Source organism: Platalea leucorodia (assembly GCF_965183815.1).
Source record: "Platalea leucorodia genome assembly, chromosome: 16".
Classification (NCBI taxonomy): Eukaryota; Metazoa; Chordata; class Aves; order Pelecaniformes; family Threskiornithidae; genus Platalea; species Platalea leucorodia.
The window spans coordinates 13,725,963-13,738,811 of record NC_138838.1 but is presented as its reverse complement, the minus strand read 5'-3'; the positions used below and the strand labels follow the sequence as shown (position 1 = coordinate 13,738,811).

The 12,849-nt window shown below is 47.0% G+C and overlaps 1 protein-coding gene across 7 annotated transcripts in view; it reads left to right on the top strand.

Moving 5' to 3' along the window:
• The window catches only part of PHF12 (PHD finger protein 12), a 32,902-nt gene extending 20,607 nt beyond the window's left edge, over positions 1-12,295 (top strand). For 6 of the 7 annotated variants that reach the window (XM_082328692.1, XM_082328697.1, XM_082328694.1 and 3 more), the window contains 9 exons: positions 236-397; positions 1,499-2,315; positions 4,350-4,472; positions 5,818-5,961; positions 8,008-8,106; positions 8,241-8,363; positions 8,661-8,743; positions 10,359-10,497; positions 11,140-12,295. In XM_082328692.1, the coding sequence (XP_082184818.1) occupies positions 236-397; positions 1,499-2,315; positions 4,350-4,472; positions 5,818-5,961; positions 8,008-8,106; positions 8,241-8,363; positions 8,661-8,743; positions 10,359-10,497; positions 11,140-11,474 (2,025 nt within the window). In that variant the 3' untranslated portion in view covers positions 11,475-12,295. The remainder of the gene's footprint in view (positions 1-235; positions 398-1,498; positions 2,316-4,349; positions 4,473-5,817; positions 5,962-8,007; positions 8,107-8,240; positions 8,364-8,660; positions 8,744-10,358; positions 10,498-11,139) is intronic. The other variant, XM_082328693.1, reaches the window with a different exon arrangement.
• Positions 12,296-12,849: the final 554 nt, after the last annotated feature.

Sequence of the window (12,849 nt, the reverse complement as noted above, 5' to 3'; positions counted from 1 at the left end):
GCCTGAAAAATTCCATACAGGTTTCCCTTCTTTCTTGGCCTTTTTTGCATGACTTCTCTTATGCTGTAGCCACCACGTAGCATCAATTTAAAGTACTCAGTCCTTGAAACTTCTAATGGAGGGTTCCTTTGGGTCAGAAAGCAGCAAACACATAGTGTAGTGATGGTTAGGCACTTTGTTTAACTAGTCATTCTTGAGTATTTGTTCTTATGTGTGATCTTCTTTCTCTACGTAGGTTCCTGATGCTATAAAGTCCCAATACCGGCTTCCACCCCCGTTACTTGCGCCTGCAGCAATTAGAGATGGCGAGCTGATCTGTAACGGGATCCCTGAGGAACCCTTGCAGAAGCACCTTTTGAACACTGAGCACTTAGCCAGCCAGACAGAACAACAGGAGGTAAATGAAGTCAAACACTTGGACTCTGTATCTGCAGTTGCTTTGGTACAAAGATCTCTTCCATTTCAGTCATGATCAGAGCAGTTGTCTAGGAAACCAGTCTCAAAATCATGACTGAAGGTGATAGCTTGTCTTGTCTCTGACACCCTTGCCCATTAAAACTTCATTTTGGCTTTCCAGGTGAAATGTAAAACTCCTCAGTTGATGCTTCAGGGAAGTGGTGAAATAGTCTTCTGGCCTTAAGACTGGAGTCGAGGGCTTTCTGTCTAGATGTCATTTTTATTTCCTGGCTGAGGGGAAATACTTTCCACTTTGATTATGTAAGGCTGCTCTCTGACACGTTTATTTGTATGTTAACGTCACATTTCTGGACTGCTTTTTATTGCTGATAGAATTGGACTTTTAAATCAAGGTCAAATGAGTGTTTAAATCTTGTGTGAAACTTCTTGCCAAATTCCACAATGCGAAGGCATGTTGCTTTGCAGTCAGTGGTGTTGTAGAGTCCTTCTGTTAGCTGAGGTGGGGTTCTTTTATGTGGCAGGTGCACATTCACCATGGTGCTTAAAACTTCAAATAAATCGTTTTGTCTTCCTCTGCTTTGTGTAAAAGGAAAGGTGCTCTCCCCCCCAGCTTTGGCAGGTGGCTCCCTATAGCGTGAGGTAGATCAGCATTTCTCTCCAGCATGCTACAGAGTAAGTTGGAGGATTGTGTTTGGATAGAAGCCCATATTAGTGAAAGATGTGTTTGTAACTAGCTGAAGAGTTGCAACGCTTAACAGGTGAAGAGAGGGAAGGGTTTGGGGGTGAGGAAGTGCATCTGCTGCCTTCACCCTCCTTTAATCTCAAGTCCTCTCTGTACTGTCCCCAGCACGGAGAGAAACAGTACCTAATTTTGGTTGCACTTTTGTACCTCTGGACAAAGCTTTCTCCTGATTCTAGATGAGCATCAGAGCAGATGCTGTAGTTCCAGGCTACATCAGAGCCATCAGCAGCACACTAAGGCAGCTAAATTTCTTCGAGCTGGGTGAACGATGGAGTAACTGTTGAGGTTTGGAGCATTGTCTGCCTGTGGAGCTAACCTGCACTTTTTTCTTCCTCCCAGTGGCTCTGTAGTGTTGTTGCGCTCCAGTGCAGCATATTGAAACATTTATCTGCTAAGCAGATGACTTCGCTTTGGGACTCTGAACAAACAGAGAAGGCTGATATTAAGCCTGTTATTGTGGCAGACGGCTCACTTGCCAACCCTTACCAGGCAGCTGACAAGGCACCTACACCTTCCCTCTATTCCATGTCATCCTGCACCTCAGGGATTACCACCCAGAATTCCTTGAGCTCCTCGCAATCCCAGCAGACTTTGTCACAGGAAGATGTCAACTGCAGCTCTTGTATAGATAAATCCAAGAAGGTGTCTTCTTGTGGGACTTCGAATGGGCCGACAGCCTCTGACATTAAAGTAAACGGTCCTCATTTCTATGGCGTTTCGTCCGAATCTTCAGCACAGTTGACTGACTCCCAGAGACTAATTGGATCTGGTAACACAATACCTGTTTTGTCTCATCGGCAAACGTGGCCTCGGCCCCTCACGCCCCCGGCGACTTGTGGACTTCTGAATCACACCATTGGAACCATTGTCAAAACAGAGAACGTAGCAGGACCCATTTCTTGTGCACAAAGGGGTTCTGTGCCGGTCACAAGTATGCCTACATCCATATCGAGCTCCTGTGCCAGCCTGGAGACCACCAGCACTTTGCAAAGAAAGAATGTGCAGACACAGATAGGACCGCCGCTGACGGCAGACCTGCGATCTATGGGCTCCCCTCTGACCGCCACGAGGGCTCTCACCCCTCCGCAGGCTGCAGGAGATGGGGTCTCTGCTGTTGGGTCCACAAACAGATTCTGTTCACCAGCACCACCTTCAGGTACGTGCCAAAGAGCTGATCTTGGCCCTCGGGACTGAGAAAGTGTTCAGGCTAAATGTTACTCGGAACCTCAAGGCTCTAGCAGTATGCCCTCATTTAATGGGGAATTGGGCTTTCTGTGAAGAGCTGGGAGAAGTTTCTCAAGTCTCCTCTGTCTTAGGTCTTAGGTCCCTTCATGGGAGCCACGGGATATATTTTTGCTAGCTGCATATACCTGAGAGAGGAACTCTGTCCTGAGAAGCAGGATAGTAGATGAGTTTAATTCTGGAAAGCAACAGTAGTTTTAAATCAGTTGGCTGTTGTCTCACTGTTCCAACAACTGGCCACTCCAATGCTGCTTTAAAACTACCAATTTGTTTTAAAGCACTAGTTTGATTGCAAGGTAGTCCTCACAAGAGCAGCTGTCTGGCATCTCTGATCCTATGATCTCTGTATATGGTAAGTGTTCTGTCGATGGTTGTGTTCCCTAGTACAGATGTGTTTTGAAGTCTTCAGCTGCACAGCCTTGATGTTGGCGAAATGTGGACTTGGGAAGCTGTAGTCTGTTCAGTATCTGCTAGTCTGTTAATACAGGGTAGTTATGGACTGGATATACCATCTCTGTCTTGAGTTGTACCCAAACACCTTGCTGCTGAAGTGCATACACCCATTTTTCAGTATAAAAACATCAAGCCAAAGATGTTGATAGCTGAAAGTCAGAGTTACTGCCCATAACTCAAATTTTGCTTGAATAAGCTTTCACTTAAAGCATTCTCCTTCTTTTCCCTTCCCCCCACACCAGCTCAACACTCAAACTAGTAAACGCTTTGCACAGGTTGGGTATGAAGCAGTTGCTGAAAAGCATGCAACAGAGCTGTCTGTCACTTCTGTTGCAGTTCCTAGCTGCTCTGTGGCAGGCTTGCGTGGAGTGGCTCAGATCTGGTGATGGCAAGCAACAGAGGCAATACCTTTTTATTATTCTTTTTAAAATTCCTTAATGAGTAACTTCTGAGCTTTACCTCATGTTTGGAAGCTGTGCCCAGAGTACTTGGCCTCCTTGCTTATTGCTGAACAAACTTGGTTACTCTGAGGCAGCTAGTTTGACCGTGCCCTGCTTAGAAATGCAAGGCTGGGAGAAGTTTTGGTAGAGTAAATGAGGCCATACTATAGAACACTTCTTGCTCGTGGTTTGAAGAGCACTGCAAACCCTACATAATTTTGCAGTTACTTAAGATGTTAAATAATTGCTTTTGGTGCAGTGTCGCTTGAGAAAGGTGTAAATATTTAGATTTTCCCATCTAACACAAAGCATATATATATTTATAACATATCTTAAATTATGGTGTGCAAATCTTGTTGCCGAGTACAAAAATACAAATAATTCATGACCTTTTCTTTTATTGCCATAAATTTCAGGCTTATAGTAGCTCTACATCTAAGCAAACCAACTCAAGAAGATCTGGTATCAACAACGCATTAAAGGGACTTTGTTTCCTGGCATTTGCCATGGCCTCTTTCAGCTGCATGGTCACTGCCAAAGCAGTAGGATTTTGTTTTGTAAATAATAAAATCTGCTTATGATTGTTATATTCTTACTGGACAGTGAAGTACACCCCAGACTTGATAATCGTGCAGAAATAAAAATAGGGCAGTTGTACTTTTTATGCATGTTCAGACCTAGACAAGCTACTTGGCAAATAGCTCTAGGTTTAGTAAGTTCTTCAAGCTCCTGGGGACTTGGTGCTCATCTTTCCAGTCTCTGTAGGGCATCACTTCAAACAGGGAGTAGGAGCTTCAGTGTATAGATCCAGAATTCCTCCGACAACTGGAGATGAGAGGCAGAAGCCAGCGATTGGCTTTGTTTTGGAGGCACACTAGTTCCTTCTGTGAGCAGAAGAAAGCTAACAGCCTCTAATTCAGGCCTTTTTCAAAGCATAACTATGAGCAAAATTAGTCATTCTGAGCAGCTTGGAAGCGAAGTGCAGCCTGAGGGCTGGGTGCATGTCTCACGAACGTCATAGTGACATATCTTCTCTGCACCATCTTTCTCTGTAGATGGTAAGGTCAGTCCCAGCACCTTATCCATAGGAAGCGCTTTAACTCTACCCTCATCACTCACTTCAAACTCTGCAGCTATGTTGGACCTCACCAGTTCCCTGAAAGCATTTATGGATGGCGGTGAGTATTTAGTTCATTATCAGTCTCTGCTAGCCCTGTGTGTTTGCTTCCCTAGAGCATTCGGTCTCTGCTTGAGGAAAAGTTCCAGAGATAAAGCAGGATTGCAGTCAGGTGAGGGCGGGGCTGGGTATACATTACCTTAAATATGTCACATGCTTCCCTACTTGTAATGTTGCCAAGGCAGCAAGGCCAAGGAAGTGTTTCTGCCTGAAGCTTTTCTGGGGAATGATCACAAAGCTATTGCATGGCTGCTTTCCAGGTGGAATTCACAGGCAGAAACCTGCAGCCCTGCCATGTTGTGGTGCTAGCTGCAATCCAGAGCTGTTCCCGACAGGCATAAAGTCCAGCAACAACAGATCTTGTAGTCGAGCAGTCACCTGAGTGGTGATGCTCTAATGGGTTGGTTAATTTTCTGATTTATTTCTGCTTCTGTCAGTCTTCTCCTAGACCGGCCCATTTTTTGTTTTCCTTTTGTTGCACTTGGCAAGAAATGCTAAACCTTAGCGGAGTGACTTCAGGAGGAGGAGATTGCTGAACTGCAGTCATCAGTAGCATAATGAGGCTGTTGCCAGAGGTTTCTACATCTGAAGAACAGTCTTTCTGGCATTGCCAGTGTGACCTTCTTTTCTTGGGTGAACCCCGACTGCTCAGCCTGCCCAGGCTACCTCTCTGCTATCAGGAAACGCTTCTGCTTGCCATTTTAACTGTTGTTGATGTGGAGAAAGCTTTTGGAAGAAGAGGTTAGCCAGCCTGCTTGCTGACAGAAAGCAGGCCTCTGTAGGGCTTTACAAATATAAATACTTCAAAGCTATCAGCAACAGATCTGCTTTAAAGCTCATTAATAATATTGTCTGAATTGCCCTGCTTGGTTTAATTGACCCTGCTACAAAAGTGCATGACTCAAGAATGAGTGTGTAGCGGCTTCAAAGGTGGTTACAGCTTTCCTCTGTAATGTAGGGTTAGACTTTCTAACTAGATAATGAAGCTTCACAACAAAGACCCAGTCTGCTGCCCAAAGGGGCGTGATGTCCACCTCTGCAGACCTGTTGATTCTGAGCCAAAAGAGCAGGTTTTCAATATATCAGTCCTTGTTCCCCTAAACTTCTGCTTGCTGCCCGAATTCTAGCTCTCTAGCCATTGCTGGCACTCTCCTCACACGCTGCTCACAGGAGTTGATACGAAGTAGTAGATCACCTCTATGTAGGATTCTTGATATTGCAAAATTTGTCAGGTCTTTGCTGTTGAAGCAAATGGCAAGTTTGAAAGTGGGACAGTTAAATCCACTGCAGCTCAGATTGCACCCTTTACATTAATAACTTACTAATTGCTTTTTGTTTATTAACAGAGATTGAGATAAATATGCTGGATGAGCAGCTGATCAAGTTTCTGGCCTTGCAGAGAATACATGAGCTCTTTCCCTCCAAAGCTCAGTCTCTAGTGAGCAGTGTCAATTCCCATCAGCAGTCTCCTGTGGGAAACCACATTGAAGGTAAGAGCAGCCCTAGAATAGTTGGTGTATGTTGAGCCATAGCTTTTTGGCACTCCCTTGCCTGTCCATTGAAGAAGATCTCCCTCTTCTTCTGGTATCTGTCTGATGCTGCCTTTCATGTTTCTTTCCTCTCATCCCCCGCTCTGGATATCTACTGGCAAGAAACTCCTTCAGGTCCCTCTACTTGATTATTTACAAATTATGGCAATGGAAATACCTTCATTAACTTCTGATTTTCTGCTGGAAATCTTTAGTGAAATTGTGTTTTAGTCATCTTAGACTTAGCAGAGATGGGAAGGTTCAGCTGCCTTTTTTTTTTTTTTTTTTCTCTCTCCTCACCTTTGAGATGGGCAAGAGAAATATGTGGATTCCTGCTCTCTCTTTCTGGAGAAGTTGCTTGTGAGACAAGCACACGAACAGGAGGAACTGGGGCACAGAATATATGTGTGATGTTGTCATTGCCCATTCAGAATAATGTCACTGTCAAGCTGAAGCACTAAATGCAACTAATGCAAATAATGGAAAACAACTTGCGCTTCTGTTGGAAATCTCCAGATACCCGAGTTCAGCATTAGCTTTGTTTATGGTCGCTGGTATCGGCATGCTAACACCTAAAGCTACAGGGTGAACGTGACTTCATGTTCCTCTGCATGCAGCTAGTGAATTTAATCCGCTTTCAAGCGCTAACTGGACAGCCTTGTTGTGGGAGCAGTTGTCTGCTCCCCCTCTGCTAGGCCTGGAGGTAAATATCCAAGATAAGATCTTTGGAAGTCTGCTAGCAGTCGGTAACCTTGCTTGCTGATGTAGCATCACAGCATTCTCTAAATGCTTTGTCAGTCTTCTTTTGAACACTGCTGTAGGACACAGCACCAGTCTGTGATATGAGCCATGTTTCGGTGCTGCTCGTAACAGAAGAGTTCTGGAAATTCTTCAGCAGTCTGCCTTTCAAAAGGCAGATTGATGCTGTCTTAACCCATCACCCTTTTTGGGCAGGAATGATGTATCCAGCTGACTGTTTAGCATTGCTGATGAAATATTAGAGCCAAAGCCTTTAGTGAGCCCCGTTGAGCCAGCAGACCCAGACAGCTGAGAGGACTTGTGCAGGGCAGCTGGGCAGAGGTGGGAACCTGCACGTTTCAGCTACGTTGAGTGCTGCACGTCCAGTGATGCCACTCAGCGTGGCCAATGTTCTTGACGTAGGTGGCTCTGCAAACAATCTCCTGTAATCCTCATGTTCTGTTCTTTGATTTCACACTTTTGGTGTAGAACTGTCACGCAGATGTAGTATCAGGAGAGGCCTAAACTCTGTGCATATAAGGGGCTTACCTCCAAAGGACAGCTGCTGAAATCCTGGCTAGGCCTGTGTGGTCCCCCAGAGTTTGATACCTGTTCCACAGAACATGATTTTCTGTCCAGTTAACATGGGCATGTGAGAACGTGTGATTTGAACTTGTCTGCCAGGGCTGAGCCTGCAGAGCAGCTCCCTGGACCAGCCATTGTTGAGTGTGCCGTAGGGACGGACCTGAGGGTAAAGGAGTCCACTCAGTAAATCATCCTGTCCTTGGAGCTGGGTTGGTCCCTGGACAAGCCCTGTTCAAGCCGTGTGTTTTTCCTGCAGCTTCACTAGAAGTGAAATAGCAGCTGTTAAGTTGGTGATGTTCACCAGCACCAATTTTTTTTAAGTGGCACTTTGACAGCAAGACTCAGCTCTTTGATTACCCAAAGTGGAAGAGATTAAGAAGGAAGCTAGTGGTAGGAGGCTTGTGTTTTCCTCTGTGTGGCTCCATTGTGCATGCTTGGTATTAATGTTCCCCCAATTGCATGGCTTGCGTGGGTTACTGGAGAGAGCAATTTTCTCTGATGACTGGCAAAAAAATGTTTAGTGCACAAACATTCCTAGAGGGTTGGGAATTGGAATTTAGGCCACAGCTGACTGCATCCTCCTTAGGATCTGTGCTTTCTGGAGAGTCTAGCGCTGGGGACACTAGGGTCAAGCAGCCTTCATAGCTGATAACATTGTTAAAATAATTTCTTTTTATCTTGTAGCGCAAAGAAAGGAAGTGCAAGCCCGAGCGGTGTTCTATCCTCTGATGGGCTTAGGGGGTGCAGTCAATATGTGCTACCGAACCCTCTATATCGGGACAGGTGAGTAGCTTTTTCCTGCCCTGCCCTTTCAGAATCAGGGTGGTTCTCCCTGACCCTCCTTAAGTGTTTGCCAAGTGGGTATCGAAGAAAACAGACCCGTTGTGGCCACTTGTACTGGGATTCTTTGCTACCAGGAAGTGTGGAAATTCCCTGTCCACTTGAATCTTTATGGTGTTGCGCCTTTGTAACCTGGCTGGTATCAAAATTAGCAGAATGGCTGTCCTGGAGATTTAATGCCGGACTGATGGAGAGAAGAGGTAGGGTTTGCTTGCAGGTTTCGTTTCTTTCTGCTTAGATTGTTCTGGCGCTCTGGATAGACCCAGTAACTGTGAAATGCTCTTCAGCCTTCATGGAGCTGCTAGCCTTCCCTTCCCCCACCAAAACTTTTGTTCGGTGGCTTATCGCAGCATTATTCATGCAGTCCTAGGAGCAGACAAAGGCAGTTGCTCCCCTGTTGTTTTGCTAATTGAAGTTTAATTCTGTCTGTTGTTCTCTGCTGCCTGACAGTTTTTTTCTGAAATGAACTGAGCCTCTTTTGTCTTCCCCATTGACAGGAGCTGATATGGATGTGTGCCTTACAAGCTATGGTCACTGTAACTATGTGTCTGGCAAACATGCCTGCATATTCTACGATGAGGTGAGTGCCTGAGTGTGGTGTTTTGGTTTTGTTTTTTAAATTTTATTTTTATTATTTGGCATGCATGGCAGTGGGAGCTGGTGATGCAGGCAGCAGGTTGTCTTTGTGTGGGGCTCCTTTGTGGACTACAAAGTAAGAGCCAGGGCTGTGAATGGTTTCACTCCAGTGAAGGCTGCGTCAGCATTTTCTGTCAAACCCTCTTCTGAAGCACAGAGCTCTGCCAGCATGATTTCTCTGAGCATGGCTTTTCTCTGACAAAGACTGACCACAAGTAAGCACTGTCACTGCTGGTGTCTAGGGAAAGAAAAAGTCATAGAAACAGTTCGATACTTTTTGATCCAGCTGCATTGTTAATAAAAGCTAAACTTTATGTGTTGACATCAAAGCTCAGCTGGAACAAAACAGGGAACTGCTCTGAGTCTCTTGCTTTGAGGTGTGATCATGGTGCAAAGTGTTCATGCCATCTGCAGTACTCTGTATAAATTATTTATTTAACTAAAATTTCAGTTAAGCTCTCGGCATAAACAGAGGTCTACAGTTGCTCCTTTACTACAGTCCAGAGATTAGTTTGTTCTTGAAGTAAATAGACTGGTGGGCCTGCCAATAAAAGCGCCGCTGGAGATGTCTCTTAGCATGGAAACAGTCTTTGAAGCAAGATAGTCTTTTATATCACCATTTGTCAACCAGCTACTGAGCAGGATCCAGGATTAACCCACAGCTGGCTTTAGCCATTCCTCCAGTGCACTACAAGCTACAGAGCACACTCGGTAATGGGATCTGGATCTTAAATCTGTGTTGAAACATCTCCTCACAATGGTCAAGCCTAAATCATTAGGCTCTAGGCACTGAACTTCCATACTCCAGCAGGCCACCTATGGCTGTGGTCGCTCTAGAGGGAGAATTCTGCCTCCCTAGCTCTGTCTGCTCTTTCTGCTTCTGGCCATTGGCAGCTCACGCTTGGCCTTGGTCTCTGCAGTCTAGCAGATTACTTGAAAAAATTTACTCCCCTGTGCATGGGGAGTTTTTGTAACTTGATTAAAGCTCTGTAGTCCCTGGGGGACAAGGTCTTCAGCCCTCAGATTTCTGTGAGCTAACCTGAAATCTCCTCCACTCTGTCAACATCCTCTGCAAAGCTCAGTTGAGCGTGACGCTGCATCTTGCGGCTGCTGCAACACACTGGCACCCCTCTTGCTATCTTGCGTCTGCTTTCCAAAGCATGCTCTGTCCTGCTAGGCACAGGTCTTGGGCTAAGTTCACATCTAGTGTGCCTGTTAAAATGGTGTGCTCGCTTTGTGAGAATTGGCTTGAATCCCTGTTTCCAAAAGATCTGTTGGTCCAAGTGCAGTAGGTAAAACCCACTTCTTTCCAAAGCTGCTTTGGCCTTCCTTCCCTGCCGGGAAGCAGCTCTTGCTGGAAAGCTGGCTGTTCTGTGAGCATGGACCGTGCACGAGGTTCAGGTTGGTGGTCTCTGAAGCTGGAGGATATTTAACTGCTCTTACTTAACCATCAACGGCGGTATGGAGAGAGGGATTGTGTTTCAGTGCTCCAAAGGGGTGTATGGGCAGAAGCCCTTCTGACTTGATGTCTCAATTCCCTCCTCTTCCCTTTTTTTCAGAATACAAAACATTATGAGCTGTTGAACTACAGTGAGCATGGGACGACCGTGGACAATGTTCTATATTCGTGTGACTTCTCGGAGAAGATGACGCCCACTCCTCCCAGCAGTATTGTTGCCAAAGTGCAGAGTGTGATAAGTGAGTGTTGAGACAGCACCAGCCCCACGTAACACTGCAGGAAGCTATTAGAGGGGGACAGGAGCGGGTGCAAATTGATTCCTTGTTTTGGTGCCCCTTGTTCTGCAGCGGTTGGCGCGCCTCTTGCAAAAGGGGGAGTCTCTCCACAGGCCTCAGCCTGGGTTACACAAGACCTTCCTCTGCAGGCTTGGGGAGTGCCTCAGCCTGTGGAGTGCTCTGCTGTTCACCCCGCTCCTGCCTCCGGTGCTGGAGTTAACCAAGCTCCAGCCCTGGGTGATGAACCCCAGTTCAGAGCTGGACTGAGGGGTTCCCTGTGCGTGTCCTCCTCTCCCAGGCTGTGAGTTAGTGATCTGGGCTGTGCAACAGGCATCCCTTCCTCACGTGGCTTACTCCTGCTCTCCACCTGATCAGCTTCCTCTTTTTTTGGCTGCCGAAATAGATGTGTAAATGCCTCTACCTCTCTGTGGGGAGTGGCCTGTGGGGAGATTCCTGTTTCCCTTTTATCAGCCGCTCACTGCAGATAACTAAAACACCTCGTGGCTCAAGGATCTTACCCCTGAGGCACCTCAGCAGTAGCCCCTGTTGATGAAAATGAGCTGCTGCTGGCCTGCCCGGATCTTACTTTTTTTTTTTCTTTCCCAGAACGACATAAAAGCAGAAAACAAGAAGAGGAGCCGCATGAAGAAGCCGCTGTGATGAATTCACAGGCACAAGGGCAGCATCGGAAACCCTGTAACTGCAAAGCCAGCAGCTCCAGCTTAATAGGGGGCAGCGGGGCCGGCTGGGAGGGGACAGCCCTGCTCCACCATGGCAGTTACATCAAGCTGGGCTGCCTGCAGTTTGTTTTCAGCATTACCGAATTTGCGACCAAACAGCCCAAGGGTGACACTGCCTTAGTACAAGACATGGACTTGGAGGAGAAGCTTTCTCTGAAACCCCACCAGGTGCCCGTGCTGCGGTCCAACTCAGTTCCCTAGGAATTTTGGGAAGAGAGCTTTGGAGTAAGGAAAACGCCCTCAGACTCTTGCAATGCAAAAATGTACAAACAGAGGTGGGATTTTCTATGTCGGCCCAGAGACTGTTCACACGCCGTTTGCATGAAATGAAGAACGTTTAACTTTTTTTAATTTTTCTTTTTTTGCTCAAGTTTTAGGGGCATTTGCACATATATTTGTACTATACATTTCATTTTAAAAGGAAAACTGCAGTGAGAGCAGGACGCGTCAGAGCAAGGGGCAACCGCTGTCTGACTCGAGGACTCTCTCTGACAGATAGTTCCCATGCAGTTGTAAAATAATCAGAAACTTGTTCTATTTTGTGCCAGTGACAATAGTTTTATATTAAAAGAGAAATACAGTTTTCATACAGCAAATCTATACAATATCATTGTTTTATTTAATGTAAAGAAGCGCTCTTCTTCCCACAGTTATTTTTCCCATCCCTCCCTGCTATGGTTGCACTACAAGTAGCTACTGTGTATTATGGGCAGTGAGAAATGAGTTCTTTTCCTGGTGTCCATCCTATTTTTATTTCAAACAAGGAAAAGTGTTGGATTCTGTGTAAATACATCAGTGATGGCATTTTTCAATGTTTTAAAGCTGTGTACAGTGCTACATGTGGTATGACGTTCCTCAAATTGTCTGTTGTAGCAGATCGTTTGTCGTAACCTGTCTGTCTCTTTTGTTTATATGCCACCTCCCTGCAGCAGAACAGCTAGTTCCACTGTACATAGTAATTGTAACGTTTTAGACTTTACAGAAACTTTCCTGTATTCTGTATATAAAAAAAAAATACTTCACATTCTGTTTTCTGACTGTCTGTCTGAACTCTTGTCACCACACCCCGGAGCTTCCCAGGGCATCTGACGGCAGAAGAGGAGCCCAAGCGGCGGGACGGGGCTGTGCCTGGATGGCGGTGGCCTGCTGTCCTGCGTGGGGGCCGTGGGAGGACGGCGGTGGTGCGAGGCGGGAAGGGCGCGGAGGCGTTTGGGTGGGCCGGGGCCGTGGAAGGGCGGCAGGAGGCCGCGCCGACCGTGTCCTCTCCCCGTCTCTCCTCCCTCTGCTCCGGTCCCGCAGCCGAAGGCCCCTGCAAACGGCCGCGCCCGTAACCCCGCGCTTCGGTTGCGAAAGGAGCGGCGGGGCCCCTCGTCCCCGTCCTTCCCCCCGCCCCGGGGAGGCGGGGCGGGACGGGGAGGCGGTGGCCGTACCGGTAGCGGCGGCGGGATGGGGTGGGCGCTGCTGGGCGCCGGGCTGCTGCTGGCCCTCTATACGCTGCTCCGCCACGGGCTGCGCCGCGCCCCGCCGCCCCGCGCCCGCCCCGCGCTCCGCGGTCGCACCGCCATCGTCACCGGTG